Source organism: Synchytrium microbalum (genome assembly GCF_006535985.1).
Source record: "Synchytrium microbalum strain JEL517 chromosome Unknown SmJEL517_scf0055, whole genome shotgun sequence".
NCBI lineage: Eukaryota > Fungi > Chytridiomycota > Chytridiomycetes > Synchytriales > Synchytriaceae > Synchytrium > Synchytrium microbalum.
In genome coordinates, this window is record NW_022158404.1 from 75,375 (window position 1) to 96,753 (window position 21,379).

A 21,379-nucleotide genomic window follows, 5' to 3' on the forward strand; every position below is an offset into this window, starting at 1 on the left:
ATAGTCGACTTGGGTTGGAACTGCGACGACGAGTATAGCGATCGGCGGTCTTTTGAGGAGTTGAGGTGGTAAACCTCTTCAGACTCTCAGAGTACGCGTGAATGTGCTTTGGTAGTGCATCGCATACTATGTTGGTTGTCGAGATATAGATGTAAAGTGAGGAAATAACGCGTCACGAATTTGGACTGTGAGTGAAGGAAATAAGCAGTAAGAGATCTACACTATTACACGTTACTTCGATAACTTCACGTTAGATGACGCAAGTGTAGACACTTTCTTGGCAAAATTCCCGCTCAAACCAACCGTGCACTTCCATTATCGTCAATTCTCGACTCCACCCAACGCACAAACAAAAAACAACCTTATAACTTTAAGCATCTACTAGTCAAGACATTAATCATGGTCAAAATATGCTGCATCGGTGCTGGATATGTTGGTACGTACCGTCTGCATCCCTCGTATCTCACAAAGAAACGCGCTCAACTCCAGCGTCGTTCAAAACAAATTTGATTTGATTTTTCAATTCCCGACGTATTGACTGATATGACAACCGTATATACCCTATGACTTTGATCCTGTACTAACTCCACCCTCAATACTCTATTAAAATAGGGGGGCCAACTTGTGCTGTCCTCGCATTCAAATGTCCAGACATTCAAGTCACCATTGTCGATTTGAACCAACGTCGTATTGATGCATGGAACTCAGACACTCTCCCCATCTACGAACCCGGTCTCGATGATGTTGTAAAGGCTGCCAGAGGAAGAAATCTCTTCTTCTCTACCGCCGTAGACAAGGCAATCCAAGAAGCAGACATGATCTTTGTTTCGGTAAACACCCCTACAAAGAAACAAGGAATGGGTGCTGGAATGGCTGCTGATCTAGAGTGAGTACATGTACACTTGATTTATGGGGTTTCTTGGTTTGGAGGGTGATGAGTTTGAGTGTAAAGGTTGAGTTGCACGTGCAACAGTTGAATTGCCATGTCATCTTGATTGCTCAATGATGAGAGTGGACGAATGTGGTGAATTAAGCTATTTGATCACAGATCATCTTGTAACGAGAAGAGACGATTGAATTGCAACACCTGATGCCTGCCATGTCACCGCATCCACACAAACACACGACCAAATCACTCACGTACACAAGTATATATATATATCTTACTCACCCATTCATATCTCTCTCGACTATAGATACGTCGAAGCAGCAACCCGTCGAATCGCTCAAGTCGCAACATCATCCAAAATCGTAATCGAGAAATCAACAGTCCCATGTCGTACCGCCGAATCAATGCGTAAAATCCTCGAAGCAAACTCCAAAGACGGCATTCATTTTGACATCCTGTCAAACCCTGAATTCTTGGCCGAAGGAACTGCCATCGACGACTTGTTCAAGCCTGACCGTGTCTTGATTGGTGCTTTACAAACTCCCGAAGGAATCAAGGCTCAAAAGGCTTTGGCTGATGTTTATGCTCATTGGGTACCCAGAGCTAACATCGTTACTTTGAACTTGTGGAGTTCTGAATTGACCAAGTTGGTATGTGACGGTCAGCGTAGTCCCTTTTTTGGCCTTTTTTCACCGAGAACAAAACTATTGTCGAAGGCGTGGATGTCAATATAAATAACTGAATCTCATTATGTCCGCTTTTACTTCGCCTATAGGCTGCTAACGCTCTCCTTGCCCAACGTATCTCGTCCATCAACGCACTATCAGCCATCTGTGAAGCTACTGGTGCTGACGTAGACGAAGTCGCTTACGCTGTTGGATTGGACTCTCGTATTGGCCCCAAATTCTTGAAGGCGTCTGTAGGATTCGGTGGTTCTTGTTTCCAAAAGGATATTTTGAATTTGGTTTACTTGAGTGAAAGCTTGCACTTGCCTGAAGTTGCGGCTTACTGGAAACAGGTATGTTCAATACAACTTTCCTCCTTTTTGGCTTGTGTCGACCTCGTGATCTCAAACGCAACCATTACTGCAATAGGTCGTCATCATGAACGAATACCAAAAGAACCGATTCGCCAACAGAATCGTTAAAGCTCTATTCAACACCATTACTCATAAACGAGTAGCTGTCTTTGGATTCGCGTTCAAAAAGAACACTGGTGATACTCGTGAATCTGCTGCCATCACGTTGATCAAGTTCTTTATGCAAGAATCTGCTACCGTCAACATTCATGATCCCAAGGTATGTTTTGTCGATAGTTCAAATGTTTTTTTCGTCTTGAAAGAGAGGACCAGAGGGAGACACGCTGCTGGAGATGTAGCAGAAGTGAAGGAGAACGATACAGCGAGGTTTGTAGAAAAGAGTGTTTGGAGAGTGATCGGAGGGAATGAGAGATCGGTTGGGTGCATTGGCAAACCGAAGACCAAAAAACGTGTAGCTTGGTGGTTCGACGGTGATCTGGACCAATATCTTGACCTTTTCTCCACATTTGTTGACTCTGTTGCATAGCGAGTTCTTTGAATACGTTACGTGTTTCCGTACACTCATGTTCTTCTCTCCTTACATTACAGGTTGAACCTGAGCAAATCGAAATGGACTTGACTGAACCAGGAGTTGGTACCACCGCAGAATGTAAGCCTGTTATTCGGCCTTTATCCCTCCTGTTTCTTCTCGCGTCACCTCCAACATGCAGCAGACAAACAAAAAAAACTAATTTCGTCATCGTTTAAAGTCAAGAAATTCGTAAACATATGCCCCACTGCATATGAGGCAGCGGCAAACACTGACGTCATTGTAATCCTGACTGAATGGGACGAGTTCAAGAGTCTCGATTACAAGAAGATTTACGACTCTATGCGTAAACCTGCTTTCCTCTTTGATGGTCGGTTGATTATGGATGCCAAGGCTCTTCGGTCTATTGGGTATGTATAAACGCGACTGTGTCCTTTTATGGTTATTTGAATATGGATTGGAGGACACGAGATGTGGGTCGACTGTTACGTCCTGTTGGAAGAGGTGGTTGGTCATTCGCTTGGACTGTCATTTTGGACAGAGAAAAGACGTTTAGCTACGAGGATGTGTGTGGTGCTGCAGCAGGGCGATCGGTGTTCATTAGATGAATCCGTTGACATCATTTTTTTGCTACATTCCTGAAGTCGACCCCAATATCTCCACAATCTAACTCCCAACCCACTTCGAAATAGCTTCCAAGTTGAAGTTATTGGCAAGACCAATTAAACAACACACACCGAGTTAAACCCCAACCAAGAGACACATGTTGTTTCCATGTACAGTAAAAACTTCACTTTTAGACTCAAACACATCAAACAAGGGATAAGAAAAAGTATCCAATTTCAACAGCAATATTTAGAAACAGAGAGTGAGAGGGGAGGAGTCATGTACGTGTAATGTCATTTTTTATCAAAAACAAGGATTATGTTACAATCGGTAGGTAAAGGGTGTTTGGTGTTAATGCTTCTGATGATTGCTTCCATTGGTGCCTTACAAAATACTTTGAAATGTGCGGTACGAATAATCCATTCTATTCAACACTAAGTGAGATGCTCGTTGAAAGGGTCGGGATGAAGAGATTCAATAAGAAAGATTGAGTATTGTGTTGGAAGGAGGCACCATTCATGATCTACTAGATTAGGTTTTCTTTAGCGGCAACATTCTGACAACATTTGGGAAATCCAACCTTCCAAATGGTTTCCAGCTCGAGCTCATTGGAAAGGACCAGTGCACACTCAGTTCAACCCCAAATAAGAAAGACAAAGTCAGTTCCATGTACAGGAGAAAACTTGACGTTTAGGCACACGCACACATCCTACAGCGATTTGACAAGCAAATATTCAGAAACAGAGTTTGGTAGTCATGCATGTGTAATGTGATTGTTTTATCAACGGACAAAGAATACATTACAACGGGAGATAAAGTCGGTAATCAACCCTCCAAAAATGTCAGCGAATGCGAATAGTAAGAAATGTACGGTTCACTCTACCAAAGAGCGAAGACCGTATGCACATGCATGCAAGCACCGAGCATCTGCCCTTCATCGAAAACAAGCAAAAAATCACAAATTGCTCCCAACCATCGCTCACACACACATCCTTCCGCAAAACTCCACATAATCACATCTATAACATGGTAGCATCCCCACCAGGCCCTCCTTCCAACCCAAAGCCATCAAACTGCTGATTCATTCCGATCATCACACTACCATTACTCATCATTCCGCCTGATGACCCACCGCCACCATTCCCACCATTACTAAATGCGACATTGGGTGGATTCCTAGGTACGTTCGGGGGCGCCAATCCACCATCATTCAAAATCCCATCTGTTCCACCCGGATACAGACACATGAATTCAGGTTTAGAGAAGTCCTGCTGGAATGTATCGTAATTGTACAGGTAGGTTTGTTCGTGAAGATGCCATTCGCAGCGCCTTTTACGGAGAAGGAGTGATGCGTGGATGTTGTTTTGGTCGTCAAGTTGTATCGGTATGCTATTATTATGAGGTTGCGTTGATGACGATGTTGGTGCTGTGGTTGAGAGGGGTAGTTTTATAGGTGTAGCGTATGGATCTGATAATGGTGTCTCGGTTCCAACGACTAGTTCGCAAGTTAGAGTGTATGATCTTAGATCGTTGACTGAGCAGCGAATCCATCCACGGACTGTTTCGAATGCGTTTACTGCTAATGGTTCTAAAGAAAGAGAAGCAATTATTGATATATGATCATCGTCCAGAAAATGCCTATTTCGCTACTCCGATCCTGAGACTGGGGATCTGGCAAAATAATTCTAAATATTTTATCGTCATCATACCTTTGAGTACAAATCTCACTTGCTGCCAATGCGTCCTTTCAGCATTTGGAGCAGTAGTCAAGATATATCCTCCTAGATTGATATCAAACCAAGAAGCTATACCATGTATCAGTCCTAGTAGAGATGTCGGAGTGAGTATGATTTTGATAATCTTATCATTACGAGGAATTTTGCCTCCTTTGATTGTAAGAACGACACACACCTGTAAATGGAGAAACCCACGACACTGGAATAACAAAATCTTGCAATTCTTGTACTGATATCGTCTTGAAATCAACTAAAGGAAGGGAGAAAGTAAATTTCCAAAAGACCAAAAAAAAACCAATGTGAAATTGTGGCAATACATACCATGGTGACTCGTGGCAGGAGCAGACAATATCCGATGATCAAAGTTTCCAACAACAGGTTGTCCAAATATCTCGTCCATGGCATCCCGAGTCAAACAACTGAAATCAACTCCATAAAAGTTGTTTTGTTCCCAAAAGCGAACTAGAGAAAAACCCCCGTTATGGAATAGAACTACCGAGCATTATCTCCATACGAACTCAATACCTTTAGCCATAGTCTGAGTCCACAAAGTAGCATCCGAGAAAGGAGCCACAAATATGTTTCCTGAAGAAGGGAGTTGACGAAGGTCAAGGACGCTGGCATGATATATTGGGACATTTTTTGCCATCAGACGTTAGAAAACGAGGGCCTACCTGAAGAAGGAATCATTGTACCGCCAGGTTTAAGATACCGATCTCTTGCAATCAAGTATGATTCAATCATACGTTCATGTACTAGGAATACACCTAATATTTTTTAAAACATTGAGTAATCCGGGTTGTAGGATTTGAATAATAGGTACTAGGAACACACCGATAGGTTCTGATATTAAAGTGTCGACTTTAGGAATTGGAAGGTTGGGTGTTTCGATTTTGGCTTTAGACAAAAAAAAGTCGGTTTGTGTGATGGAATGGAGGCTTTTTCCTGAATGAGCTCTGCCTTACATGGAATGACTTGAATTCTATTCCGCAGATACGGATTCTTCGTATCGCTAGTTGATTTAACTAGTTTCTCAATCTTTGCAGCCATCGTGCTAGCTTCGACAGCATAGACTTTTTCAGCGCCAGCTTGGACGGCAAAGTAGGATAGAATGCCTGATTCAAAGAAGCGAGTGAGCAATTTATACACGTTGAGAATGTATTTCAGCAGTTTATTTTATACCTGAGCCAGCTCCAACATCAAGAACCAACTTGTCTCTGAACGCCAAGGCAGAATTGGCCATGATGGCAGACTGATAGAGAGATGTACGGACGACATCTTGCAGCATGTTTTGCTATAAAAATGATCAGACATATTGCCTTGTCAACACTCAATCTGTCAAAACACATTCAAATCTCAACACACACTTGATGTCCAAATTGAGCATAGTCTTTTTCGTGATTAAGAAAGACAGATTAGAGGAAGATGAGAATTAATACGCGAATGATGACCGTGTCCGATTACGAAAGGAGGACTTACAGCTGGTTGTAATTGAGTTGAAGAAGGAGGTGTTAGAAAGAAGACCGATTGGCCGATAATGAAATAATCACAGGTGCATCGATAGAGAAAATTATGAAAATACCTGAAATATGACGGATCCCGAGCATCTTCATGCTCTTCCTTCTCCTTGTTCGCCATTGGCTTGAAACGTCGCTGTAATCTGACTGGTTCGGAGTTTGGCAAGAACAAGCAGAACTGAACGCCCACACAAAGAAGGGTCACGAGAAGGATACGTCGTGTCCAAGGTCGTGTCAATCTGATAATCTCGAATCAGCACTGAAATTTCGTTGCAGGTGTGGTTTATATTATTCTACAGAAACTACAGATTTTTACAGACAAAAAGCAGGTAATAAATCATCAAAACAGCCAAAAGACACCCCCAAAGATTACCCCTTCACTCGCAACCCACAATCAACAACCATATTGCTCTCCATACCCTCCATCTTGTATCCAGATAAATAGTTGTCTTCTTCCCAGCAGGTTAAGCACAAGACACCTACGTTGATATCATATTGAATATGAGCATGTGTCGATCTAGAATTCCTTCATTCATTCTCACCATTGTAACGAACTCCAACAACCAATGAAGCCTGATGCCCATTCCTTCCACATCGATCACAAAACACAGGGTACAACTTCTCATTCACGTTTACGTTCCTTAGCTGCTTTCTTCCCCTTGTTGCGTACAGATGTGATAGATGGTATTGCAGTTGCGTCATTACCAGGTACTGTATACACAAAGTTTGGTGGTTGGCAACGCAAAATATCGATAGGCGAGTTCTTGCCATATTGATGAAGACTGCGACGTTTGACGACAACCGCCAGATCCAATAACGGTGCAACATGTTTAACCACGTGTGCTAATGTTACTAGTACAGCTTCGAGAATGACACATTTGAAACCACTATTGAAGTATGATTTGAAGACGGTTTTGGCTTCGGGTGGTTTGTCCTTCCATCCTGCTTCATAATACATTTCGGATGTAGTGGAGCCGTATACAGGGATGGTGTTTGGATTCCGTTTTGCGGGGTTTGGCAAGTCGGGAAGCACCAAATCGTGTGGCTTGCTAATCTTAAATACTTGATTGTGTTCGCTTCCTGATGATGAAGTTTGGAATCCAAGCACTTTGGCATAGGCGTGCTTTGTGCACGTTCTGCAGATGATAGGTTGGGAACTAAACACAAAGTATGTAATATATCAGTAACATTTTTCCGCAATCGAATAATAACATGACGTTGCAAGACATCATTCAGTGTAAGAGCTCAAGCAAACTCACATTCGTTGGTGTTTGTATCAGATGTGATGACTTTTTCAAACACTCTCTTGATTTTGGTGGAGAGAGCCAATCATCAGACAGTCCAAGCTGCATTCGCTGTTTCAATTCCACCATAGTTGAAACTTCACCGACACCATCACCTAAAAATTCAGTATCACTTTTCTTTTGCATTATCTCTACTCAAATGATTGCCCTACTCGGTCCCTCCTGAACGGTTTTCGATTGACTTCAATCACCTACAGAAACTCTACAGAAGCACTCGGTCACCTCAGGCAGCCAAATCGCAACATTTAATACGGCCTTGTTTTGATATTGGGGGGTTACTACAACGACAATACAAGATTTACTGTCTCACAAATGATATCTTTTATCGATTTACGGGGTATTTCATTTCACACACCACAAGTCTTTTGTTTTGAGATCCAGCTTCCTCCTACTCTTTCTTCTCAATTTTCACCATCATAATCCGAATCCTCATCTTCTGATCCCAACTGTGGCTCTGAGTAATCCAATTTTCTGCGAGTGGTTCTTGCAGGCAATCTACGTTCACCGGAAGCAGCTTCACCACCGCCAGCACCTTGAGCATTCGATGTTCGTGTACTGTTACGACCACGATTACGGTTATCAGACAATCTAAAACCGTTCAGCTCCTGCTCAACATATTTCAATGCATTTACATCCTGATCTTGGGGACGATAACATTGATCAATAGAGGGAGCGGTGGATGATGTTGCCAATGACGGAATTTCCTGGTTTGCTACTGCCTGTCTCTCCCTCACCATGGCTTGCAGCTTTTCTAGTCTCGCTGTTGCTGTTTCTCGTGTTGGTAATACAGGTGAAGCTTGCCCGGCTATGGAATGAATGACCCTTGCATGAGCTACTTCAGGTGCATCAACCATAGATACATCATCATAGTCCAATGTTGGTGAGATTGGTCGTTCTGTTGGCTGTTGTGCTGAGGTTGAGATACGTTGTCTCTTTGCTGAAAGTGGCTTGTCTACTGATTTGTTTACTGGTTCTAGGGCCGGAGCGGCTCGACCTTTACTACCAGGAGTAGCGTTCGATTTCACGCTGGGATGTTGAGGTGCCGGTGGACGTGCTGGACTAGGCTGTTTTACAGGAGAAGGATCCCGTGGTCGCTTATTGGTCTTTTCGGTTGCTACAGGCTGTAGTATGGAAGAAGGAGCAGCCAAGTTGGGCTGGTGTTTGACGATACGAGGTTCTGATTCTTTGACTTCCTGCTTTATATCACGTTGTGGTGATGTTGGTACTGGTGGTAGACCCATTGGTGGCGCTGGAGCTACGGGCTGAGTGGCGTAAACTGCGGGGGGTGCTGGTTTAGTACCACTAGGAGGCTGTTCTGACGCAACAGGTGCTTGAGCAGCCATAGCAGGTGCAGGAGGCATTTGCACTGAAACTGAAGCCTCTGGAGGAGGTCGTTCAGCTGGTGCAGCAGAAGAGCTGGAGGCGGAAGCAACAGTAGGAGGCTGTTGAATACCTGATTAAGAATTGTTCAAGGAAAACAAAGTAAGCATCTCACATAGACTTTAATTCAGCTTTTGAAATATCCCTCTCTTACCTCGAGTTTGTCGACAGTTCTTGCACCGAAAACCTTTAATTTGATAAATGGAGCGATTTTCAGTGTCCATACCACAACGGTCATGAAACCAATTGTCGCAACCGTCACAGCGAATCCAATCCGCAGGAGCTTGGTGTTGATCTAGAAATGAGATTTTCAATACAAAATTAGAATGAACTTTGAAAGAATTTGAAATTTTTAAGCCGGTGAAGGCGAAACCACTTTCTTGCTGTTTTGGTACCTGCTCGTTCGTTGCATCCACCACAACGAGTACTGCTAAGCATATAGATATCCTTATGGCACATGATAGCTGCTTTTATAGTTGTTTACTAGTTGGTGTTGAGCGTTTTTGGTATAGTGAAGTGTGTTTTGAAAGTTGGAGAAAGTTAGGCGAAAGCAGCAAAGCAGCAGTCACCTGCGAGTTGAAGGCGCAGAGCTCACAGAGCACGTCCTGTTTTGCACCGTCTTTTGTCAAGTTTGTCCACGTATTATCGTGGAGAATCCTTGTCTCTGAAGTGTCGATAATATTCCTATTGCTTCATCTTTCATCGTCGTTTTTCGTTTTTTGTGTCATCTTCCAAAAGCTGCTCAAAGTTAAACGTAAGGGAGAGGTGCTAGCTATTTGAATGCTTGCGTATATAATATTTTTAATGTTTTTATGCTGTTGTCTCAGTATTCCCTGCAGTCCAAGGGTGTGCTGTTTCATACTTCCATTCAAAAATATTGTAGGCAATGAAACTAACACTTATTCATTTGAAATGGAACATATTGTATTAGACACCTGAATATTCAGCAGTAACTACATGATCTTCCTTCGAGGTACCCGATGGAGTATCTGCCGCATTAGTGCAGGTAGGAAGCTGCACGCCAATCGTTCATACCCTCACATTTCTTGGTTCTCTTGAATTGGTTTTGTTGAAGAAGCTTTTTGTTATTGAAGGAATATTCAAGCCCCTTTACTCATGCATTCTTTTTTTCCTGTAGATGAACACGAGGCTCGAGATTGCATTGCATGCAGCATCTGTAAAAGCTGGCGGCATGACCGATATAGAACAAATAATCACTCAGTAGATTACTACTGTAGTCATGATTATGAATCCCGATAATGTGTTGATGACGCTGAAAGTCGTGAGGTCGCTCGTCGACACGCCACAGTACAGCAACAGCAGTCTCCAATGCAGCCTCCACCATCACGCTCACATTTTAATGGCCAGTCAGCACCACCTAAACGTGGAAGCTCTCCGATATTTATAGATGAGGAGGATAGTTTGCCAGAAACCGAGACACGTCGAGTAGCTGGAGACGGACCATCTGGAAAGAGGATTATAGTACCCACATCTGCATCACATACTCATGAGGATAAATTACCAACTCGACTGCATTACAGCACTACATGGCAATCAGGAAGTGTCAATCCTCATGAATTTCAACAACAGCATCCAAATTTACACCAACAATCGGAGCCGATTGTACGTGGCGATTCCCCGATACTTATAGACGAGGATGAGAGTATGCCAGAAACTGAAAATCCTCGAGTAGTTGGAGGTGGATCATCTGAGATGCAGCTTGTAATTAGAACCTTAAAACCTACACTCAAGCTTCTTCCAACGTCGTCAACGACACCATCAACACCATCATTTTCCTCTCATCAACAACATAATCAATCAAAGCCTTATATAATACAACCATTTCAAACTCTATCTCAACAATAACGAGACTCGTATTCTCAGGACACTTCGATAATGCCTCCCAAGTGTAGACTACAGGATCCTGCTATAAACATTACAGGAAAAAGACCCAAAGGTCGTCCAAAGGATCAAAGAATAAGCCTAAGTTTAATGACGATGGCACCCCTGTAATTAAAAAGAAAAAGTCATCAGAGCGTGTAGCTGCTCAACTTTCATTCAAAGTCGCTCCGACGGAAGCATATGAAGTGGATGTTGATGAAGAGGAGGATCAACTCGATGAGAAATCAAATCAGTAAACAATACTGGTGTAGTAGCCCAAGGAGGTGTGCGGAAAGTTGTAAAATGGTTGGACACCTTGCTCTGAATGGCCCTTTGTAGTAACGAGAATATAAAAGTGTTGATTGGGGACTATCTTCTCGGCGACAGTTGGGGATTGTTACTACTACCCCTCGAATTGTTGTTGTCGAATAAGTTATCGCTCAACACAGAAGCAAAGATTCTCTGTAGCTAGTACTTCGTATGAAGAATTCCAAGGGGACAATATGTACAGCTTGGATGTACTAGAGCCGTTCCGTGGAATGAAAACGGAGTAGTTGGGGTGTAATTCTTGTTTGCGGCATTTGTGACAAGAAAAAAGCAGCACCACCAGAAATTCAAAATCACCAGAAAAAGACGTCCTGGAGTAGAAGCGTTGGCCTTCGTTGGAGACAATAGTTGAGCTTGCCTTCAAACCTTGTAAGAATTCATGGAAGGTTTTAAGCATTCTTCCGTAATAAGGGTGTGGGTTATTCTTCGTTCCTGAAACTTATCCACTTTCCGACGATCCAGAAACATACACTAGCATAACCTGCCTTTCATTTTTTCCAGTTGTCACGCTACGACCGTGCTCTCACCATGAAGCTGACATACGTGTTGGCAACGACAACATTCGCAATTACATTATTTCCACAATGGGTTTATGGAATCGCACCAATACGTCCAATGCCCAGACCGTCATTTGGACAGATTGGAGGACCTATCACTCCAATACTGGAACCTACTCCAACAGCAATTGGGACATCACCAGCAATTTTGGCATCACCAACAGAAATAGGCACTCCAGCAGCAACTTCACCAGATTCATCCTTTGCTGCTTCGCCAACTATTCAGCCAGGAAACACGCCATCGCCTACACCTGCAGGTAACGCGATCACAATAGTTTGATGTCAGTGTACTCGTGGTTGTTAAACATCATTTTTACTTTTAGCCATGTCGATACCTATCGAATCTGTCGTTACGTCTGAAGCACCACCATCCCCAACAATACTGTATACGTCTTCTGTGCCCTCATCACCAACAATAGAGCCATCAATAGCGTCAACATCAGAAGCTCCATCCCCAACAATCGTAACCTCAGCTGCCCCATTCTCGGCCATACCAACGCCTTTAACAAGCACTCAAACTGTTATTGCTTCGACAATAACACCATCACAGGCAATTGCTTCATCACCCGTTTACTCTACAATAATACCCTCGCAAGAAGTCACTGTATCACCAGCTTATTCAACAATAATCCCATCACCATCAGCTACGTCATCACCAGCATATTCAACAGTTATTTCGTCACATGTAGTTACTTTATCGCCCGTGTACTCAACAATCTTGCCATCACAGGCAGTCACTTCGTCGACCTTGTCTTCAACATCGATACCGTCACAATCGACTATGACTAGTGCACAAAGTGTTATGCTGTCAAGTGTGTTGCATCAAGTGACCACCTCACCAACAAGTGCCGCTACGCAGAGTGCTTTACCATTCAACGCCAAGTCAAGTGCAACAACCACAACGACAGCTGGATCACCAAACGATGCACTCCCATTAATGGCACCAACATCCAGCCCGACTCCTCCAAGCAACAACGCAACACCAACCGTACCAGCCGTCGTTGCAGGTGTAGGAGTTGCTGGATGCGCAGCAATCATAACAGCAGTCATAGTTGTCCGAAAACGCCGAAACACAAAACAGCCACGAGGATATACCGAAGATGGACTAGACGGTGCTCCTTCCAACTTGCATTCAATGGGATCATCAGATTGGTTGGTCGCACCATTACATGCCCAAGGGTCTCAGGCCTCGTTACTCAATGGATCAACCGAGGAGCTCAGGAATATACCAGAGTCGATAACCGAGACAGATGCGTTCTCCTTTAATAGTAGGAGGAATCGATTCACGCCATACAAGAAGGCAAGAAAGCCTGCATCTGGAGTCTTTGAGATGAGACCGTTATCTGGTGGAGAAGAACAGTTTGACGTGTCTTATAAAGGATCAAGTAGTCCAGAAAAGGCACCCGCGTTTTTAGCTGTACCGAAGCCGAGAGCCTTTAAAAGGGCCGCAAGTACCACGAGGAGTCACAACAGGATACCAGTGTCTAGTTTGTTTGATAGGAAGGATCCTCACGCTTTATAGGATTTATAATATATACAGATTCAGTGGGATCACTGTGTAAAGGAATCGTGTGTCTGGTTGTTTGGTGTAGGGAACTTTTCGCTGATCGCCAACAGCTTTTAGCGTTCTTTTTCGCGAATATGTTGATATGGTGTACTAGAACACGCCCATCTACTCTTCTCTGAGGTTTTATCAGTCCCGAGGCCTTGATCGCCTATCGCCAATAAAAACAGCAGTGGCTAATTGTTGTTCACCTTCAGAGCAAACAGGACCAGGAGATACTCTGGTGAACTAGAGTGACTTGCTAGGCATGAAACGGACTGGCGCTTCAAGCTCATCTACTGCAAGCTCCTCCTCTTCAAGCTATGGCTCACCACAAAAAGGATTTTCAAGTCGAGCACCTGCACGACCAGCAGGCGACAGACGTTCTGTTTTAGATCTGCCATCTTCTATACAAGCTATTGATCATCTCGAAAGCTTTGCTCAGACCCACATATTCCGATACTCTAATCTAGACGAAGAATCTGAAACGGAAAATGTACAACAGGTTCAGGACGACGAAGATCATGACTCGGACGGTAGTGTCAACGACGATTTCGAAGATCCGGATCCACCTTCTTCGTCAGCAGGGAGTCGCATCATCCCCATCCGTATTCCAACACCGACTCTCTCATACGGATCACACCTCGACAGGACACTCGATAGCAGTAATAGTATGAGACAACGACGGACATTAGAGCCGGCACCTACTCTCCCATCGTTTGTACAATCGTATGCCAAGTCATACGCCAGATCAACGTTGTATGGAGCATCGCTTTTACGGCAGTCGTATATTGAACCGCCACCGATAGCTCGTAAACGAATGGTACAGGTTCCCGTTGAGGCTGATGAGGAAGCGCCGCTATTGTATCATGTGGAAGAGAGTAGTGTGGATGGTGAACGCTCAGAGTCGAGAGCTTCAACGGCTCATACTGATCAATTGGTTGGGTATGTGCTTGAGCAGATACCGTATATATGAAGTTCGCTCGCTCATCTGCTGATGTGATTTTCTAGACACTCGACGAATGCGTTATTGGATACGCCAGGGTCGACGGTTTCCGAATCGATATTTGTATGTGGTATAATGTTGATGTTTTTTGGTCAAAAGGCTGTCTCTCTCAAACGTTATGCTCATTGACAACAAACCACCAGAATACGTTGAATTTGTTATTGGGAATTGGATTCTTATCGTTGCCATATGCTATTCGTTGCTCCGGGTGGATCCCCGGTTTGACCATACTCTGTACAACTGCTGCTGTAAGGCACTAGGGCTTTCCAATCAATCTACGACGAATGTAATTTAAAACAATCATTGTTATAGGTCGCATGCTATACCGGCTGGATTCTGTCTAAATGTCTTGATGTCTCACCTCATTTGATGAAGTGAGTTAACTCTTGCATTTGTCTGTTGAGGCATTTCACGCTCTTACCCCTCATTTCTTGACACCCAGCTATGCAGATATTGCAGAGGCAGCATTCGGAACATCGGCACGCAAAGTGACCATGATACTATTCCTCGCTGAATTATTCTTCACATGTATCGCATTCGTGATATTGGCTAGTGACTCTCTACATGCCATTTTTCCGACCGTGAACATACTGTGGTTTAGGCTAGCTGCCTTCATCGTCTGTGCTTTCGGGTGGGTGGCGAGGAAAATCGCATCGCAATTTTTTTGTCCATGCCTTAATCCGTCTCTTTTTCTCGTAGAGCCTCAATACGAGAACTACGTTTAATTTCATATGCCTCATTAATTGGAATAATTGCCAGTCTTAATTTATTGTCCGTTGTCTTGTTTAATGGATTCTCGCTACCTGCTGGAAACGGGAGCATCTGGGATCCAAGTGACACCACCCTGTTTCCGACTAATGTCTTTTCAGTCAGTTTGACTTTTGGGATTGCTATGTGGTATGTTGCAAATTGTTGAAAAACGAAATCCATTGGTTGTTGTTGAGAATTTGGGTGAAAGCTGCGACGTTTTCTTGCTGAGAGGGAGCTGCGTGTTTGCTGTTGCTGTCTTACTGACTGAATGCTCCTTCTTTTCTTTGTAGTGGGTGTGCAGGTCATGCTGTGTTGCCTCAGATATATCTAGGTAAAGCCGATTCTACGGACTGTATCAAGTGGGTTTTCTCTTGTCACTAACAAATACGTGCTTCAAAATAGATATGAAGGATAGGAAACGATATCCAATGGTCTTGATTACCGCATTCTCGATAGCTCTATGTTGTTACTGTACGTGTGAGCGCATCACATCTCGCTTGTGACGCATTAGTACTGTGTTGTCCTGGTTTTTTTTCGATGCTCAATTGAGCTATGAACCCCCACAGCTTTTACCTCTAACATTATCCACACGTTAGTGATAATCGGAATAGCCGGCTACAGAATGTTTGGCAGTAAAACAGCCGAAGAAATCACCAAAAACATTCAAGATGCCACATCAGGAGGAATACCGTGGTTAAATACATTCACGACATCTCTTATATGTCTTATACCAATTCCCAAGTTTGCATTGACTATGAATCCCGTCTCGATGACTGTTGAAGGACTCGTGGCCAGATATGTAGCTGCGAGGTCCTCGAAAGATGTCACTCTTGAACCGTATGCTCCTCCAAGGTGGCTTCAAATAGTTATTAGGACGAGTCTGACGGCATTGTGCTCTTGCATGCCATTTCTTATATCGCATTTTGATCAGGTGCTTTCGTTGTAAGTTTGACAATTCTTGATTGGTCTGCATGATTCTTTTTTCGTTCGTGTTGGCATTGACTGGCCGGTAACTCATATGATAGGATTGGAGGGTTGTTTTCTTTTATAGTATCTGTTACGCTTCCTGCTCTCTTTTATCTGAAACTGTATGGTGGTCTGAAGGATGGAATTGGATGGTTTCAGACCCTTTTATGCTATACTTTGATCGTTGTGGGTTCTGTTGTCGCTGTAGTATCAACTGTCTCTACGCTGCTTCCTGGTACTCGACCAATATAGATGTCGAGCAATATTTAGTTTTTTCTAACTCTTTAGCTGTAAAGCAATGTAGAAAAAGTATATCCTATCAGAAAGAGACCAAATAGACTCAACTGTATGGTATTTAAGCGCATTCCTAAACACGTGTCATTGGCGTGAGCATCAACAAAGCCATTGGAAGCGTCGACCAAACATATGGCAGCATTTGTGGCATCCCCAACAACGCAGCAAAGCACTTGACAACGACGAGAGATAAATCATTGACTATGACAGATATTCTGGTCGGAGCTACTGCTACCGCATCAACTACAGACACGACATCCAGTGACTGTATCGGAGGTCTGTGTAAAGCCGGCGAGATCAATGATAATGGGAATGATGAAACTGACAAAGATCTATCGTTCTGGCAATCGGTCCAGGATCCGAACTGTTTTCCTCAATGGTATTTTATCTTATTGGGCTCTTATCTACGCATCCGGTTGCTGTTTTTCAAAAATTCTCGTTGAAGTTATACGTTACTAGGATTTCCGTTGATTTGAGCGCAACCGGACCATTCGTATTCCGGAATCCATGGTTTATTGAATATGGATCTATTGGGAATTTGACTTATCCTGGTATGGAACTATCGCTGGACTTTATCCACAAACCCATCCAAACATCGTTTTGGTAACACCGGTAATGCTATGTAGGTGTCTCTGGACCAGTCATGACCATCAACGGCAACAATAACAATCCAATCGCATTCACATGCACTGACGCAATGATTGCTGACTCTGGTGTGTCTGTCCGAAACTCGTCATGCCTGTTTACCGATTTGGGTAGTGTAGCAAATGTTATGTCGGTCAACTTCACTTGGAATTTGGTTAAGATTCCACCGAATGGTTATTGTCAGATTAATGTTGCTGAGGTATGAATGATCATCATTACGTTAGTCGACTCTGCCTTTTTAGCATCACCTCTTTAATGCACTGCCACCTCACAGATTGCCATCAATGGAAACCCCACTCCTTCGTCGCCACCTCTCTCGTCTGGAGCCATTGCCGGAATCGTCATCGCAGTCATGGTTGTATTGGCGGTCATGGGTGTCGTGCTATCACGGGTGTTTCATAAGATGGTTGAACGGAGAGCTGTTCGTCGAACAAGGTTTTTCGCAATGTCGGATGTAGGAAAGAAGGAAACTAAACCTGCTGTTACTTTGACGTATCCAGTTGTATAAACGAATTGGCGTGTCTTGGAATGGAGGGAAGCTTGCTGTGGTTTTGTTGTAAACCCCAAATAAGTGGACAATGAGGAAGAGTAGGTATTTTTGTTGTTTGTGACGAATTGTCACCGATATTGTACAATAAAGTAATTTTGCAAGTCTGAGGTTTCCTTTTTCCTTTACTGTTTTGTCAACTGCATATGCATAGTCAAAAATCGAAATCCAACACTGGCTGAGGCTAGATTCCCGACAACGATCTCGCTTTGGGTTTGAATACTGGCCTTCCTAATTCTGCGACTCCCAACAAGGAGCCACTGGTACGGGCTGCGCGCCAAATCAAAACAACATGGCGTCATGGCTTTCTACTTCATGATCAAAACAAAACATCGTGTTTCTTTTGACAATTGAAATTTCAAGGCCTGCCATATAGAACCAGGTAAAGGAGAGGCAAATTCTAATGTATATGTGAACACTGAACGGAGATCTATTGTCAAACAGCTTCCAGAGTCACGAGATCAGTCGTGACATTCTGAAAACAATTTCGACGCCCGCTGCACTGTTATCAGTTTTTCTCAACTCTCATCGAAATTCTTACCAACATCTCTATATTTCAGCTGTAGACATCTTGAAAACAGTGGCCATCTTGTATCAATTGCATTTAGCGTGTCTTGCCACCTAAAACTCGCTCATATAAAACCGACACAACCGCCAAATATCAATTATGAAGTCAACCACCATCAAACTCATCTTCTTATTTACGTTTCTCATCATAACCACACACGCGAAACCAAATTATGGAATCGATATTGCACTAGATGCAAAAGCAACTGCATCGTCAACATCAAATACCGGGGCTTGTGCAAACCCGAAAGAATGCTCTGTTGCGAATATTGTGGATGACTTTGATGAAGATGGGAATGGTGTTTATGATGATGATGAGTCTGGGTGTGTATGTGCTCAAAGAACTGGATGTCTTAGTTGGTATGTGGTGGTGGTTTAACTAACATTGTGGATGATACGTTAGATGGCTGTCACAAGTGATGACGGGTAAATGTGAGCCCTTTGTGACTGTCACGCTTGACTGGACTGATAGTGTAAGCACCGAAGTGTTGTACTTCTCCTCGCTGTTTTGTATATGATGGATCGAGATTAGTCTGACAACTTACACCACGCTCATTGTTATTTTTATATGTAGTATGGACCACAATCATTCGGTGCGGTACGACTTATATGGGGAAACCGAACATCGAAGTCCGTTTCATTATTCTACAAACTGGCTCCGAATACTTTCAGGCCATCTAATCTCGCTGTTGTGGTAAACTCAAAAAATCATCCTAACAGATGTTTTTGTCACCTTACAAGCAGTGCTGACAATCAATCTCAACATGTAGACTGAAGCCGATGGATATGATTACTTCCTTGTGGAAGATTCTCAAACGCTGAAGGATAAGGTTATTGGCATGCATCTGATATTTACCGAACTTCAAATGGTAAACACGGTTTGGCTCTCCACTCCGTCATTCAACTGGCTTTTGACGATCCTACCTCACTCTTGCCAGGTCAACAACGAATGCTTCGTAAACGTAATGGAGGTCCAAGCATTCCCTGCCGGCCCAGTGTTCAAAACCAATGGCTCATTCATCATGAAAATTATCGCAAGTATCTTTGGAATCACGCTTACTATCGTCTTGGCTAGTTTGGGGATTTTGCACTTCATCAAACGTCGTCAAGTTCGAAAAGGGTTTTTGAATTTGGATAATATTGGAGATCGTGTTGCTCATGAGGGTGGGTATCTGTTGGATCCTAGTACAAGTACTCAGTGAAGGCGCATGTTGGTGATTGTGTTGCTCAAAAGGATGGTTATTTATGGAATCATGGTACATGTAATCAGTAAAGTAGGAACGAACAGTTTATAAAGATATAATAGTAGATCAAGGCGGGTCAGTCACATGTGTGTTAATTCCAATAGTTAAAATAATAAAGTAACTGTTGTGTGATAGTAACGAATGGTAACTCTTGCCGTGTGGTTTAATGCGAATTTCTAGTCTGTATATTGAAACTGTGATGACTCTTCCTGAGCACTCTCTTTATGTTCGTGCATGAACCTTGAAGAACTTCGCCAACCACCAACCACAACGTATTGACGCAAGTAGCGGAAAGGAGTTGGTTTTTGCAGTTTGGATATGTGGCAAAAGGACTCAGACATGAGCAGCACACCAGGTATGGACAATTGCGTTTGTGGGCGGCGATGTTCCACGCGATGGAAAACTTTGTTGCGGATGTCGTGAAGGAAGCGAATTACGTTTAGATTGCGCAATTTCCTTTCTTTTTTGTTATTATAAATCGAGATTCGACCGGTGTTGTGTTTTGGGGGCTTTTGAGTGGGAGGTCAAACCATCAATCTGGTGTTGACAAAGTACGCAAATCCCGACAAACCTGAAACTAGCACATAATTCGACAAGCAAAGCCCACAAAGACAATTTGAGGACTAGCATTCTAAGCTTGCACTCTTAACTAGGCTGGGCTTATACAACTATTGGTGAGTTGCAGCCAAAATCAGCTTTTAAGCAAGTAAACCATCACTCAACTTGATCTCTCCAAAACTGCACACATTCTAGATGCCCAATCACCGACTATATAATAATACCGACGTCGCAACAGCAACACTCCTATCCTCTGTGGACTCATCATCAACTCGTTCTCACATGACTGCCATCACACCTATACCATCAGGATCGACGACAGATCTCTCTACTCCAGCAACATTAGACTCTAGCTCTCCAGACCACACTCTCTTATTCGACATACTTGCTGGCGTGGGAGGACTTATACTTGCCATTATAATCGTACTGGTGATATATAATCTACGTAAAAGGAAGCAATTACAAGTAGTACCAGTTGCTGAACAGGGACCATTGATTCGAAAGGCATCATATCTCGTAAGGAGTTTGGGAAGGAAACAGAGGAAGGATCCCTTGGTTAGTATTGAAGAAGCTTTGCCTACATTGCCAGTGAGCAGGCCGCCGATTCCGGATTTTGTGGCTATTCCTAGGAGACCCAAGACGCCGGTACCGTTGGCGAGTGAAGTACGTGCTGAACCTGTGTTGGTAAAGATCGACTTGTAATATAGCTGCTAGAGTGATGAACGGAACTCTCATTAACGTTGATTGAGAGGCCATAGTGTAAATAAGGGCATCTCTTCGTGTTATAAATCAGCAAGAAAGGAATATGTATACTTATATTATGATCAACAGTTGATGATCGAATCAAAGCAACAAACTATTATCTTGCTGTCCCGTTGTGGGAAGAAGACGACTCAGAGGATGGCGATACCGATCCCCAAAATAGATTCGATTTTGATCAACACAGGAACATGCTAAAACCCAGCTCCAGATTGTAAAGGCGTCCAAAGTCACGCTGCTACTAATGCCTCGCTTCTGCTTTTGTCATTTGAGGTGCAGTCACATATTTAGAGATACAATCTTTTTCACTTGGAGCTTCCGATGACAGGAGCAAGTCTTCTATGTAAAACCTTTGATGTTTATGCGACATGTTGGAACTTGGAAGCAAGAAATCAGAAACTACCCCCTCACAGCCAGGAAATCCGGGATGTACCGGAAATAACTCCAAAATATTGACTATTACGCCAATCATATGTAATCCGAGGATTTATGACAATTCTCAGTGTGGACTAGCATTCAAGCAACTTCAAGAGTCGAGTCAATCAAGTCAATCAGAGTGGCTGCTTTGGCGACGTGTCAAGAACCACTGCAGCGTATATAGTGCCGTTTTAAGATCTGTTTTTAGTTTTTAGTACATTTGGCACGTATTTGATCCATGTCTCTCTATTATCCGGATGGTGTGTTCATAGCGCCAGAATCGCAATCCTACTCGCAGCAACAATTATGGGAGGCGGT

General features: G+C 43.3%; 2 protein-coding genes across 2 annotated transcripts; one reads left to right on the plus strand and one right to left on the minus strand.

Moving 5' to 3' along the window:
• Positions 1 to 399: 399 nt before the first annotated feature.
• SmJEL517_g05696 (UDP-glucose 6-dehydrogenase) lies at positions 400 to 2,877 on the plus strand (the record flags this gene model as incomplete). The annotated part of the gene is made up of 7 exons (XM_031171622.1): positions 400 to 436; positions 613 to 886; positions 1,197 to 1,539; positions 1,665 to 1,907; positions 1,984 to 2,187; positions 2,517 to 2,577; positions 2,678 to 2,877. The coding sequence occupies 7 exons, from the start codon at positions 400 to 402 to the stop codon at positions 2,875 to 2,877; spliced, it is 1,362 nt and encodes a 453-aa protein (XP_031022403.1).
• Positions 2,878 to 4,082: 1,205 nt separating this feature from the next.
• On the minus strand, positions 4,083 to 6,087 carry SmJEL517_g05697 (uncharacterized protein; the record flags this gene model as incomplete). The annotated part of the gene is made up of 9 exons (XM_031171623.1): positions 4,083 to 4,651; positions 4,773 to 4,886; positions 4,975 to 5,049; positions 5,121 to 5,261; positions 5,325 to 5,384; positions 5,474 to 5,566; positions 5,634 to 5,696; positions 5,765 to 5,914; positions 5,982 to 6,087. The coding sequence occupies 9 exons, from the start codon at positions 6,085 to 6,087 to the stop codon at positions 4,083 to 4,085; spliced, it is 1,371 nt and encodes a 456-aa protein (XP_031022402.1).
• Positions 6,088 to 21,379: the final 15,292 nt, after the last annotated feature.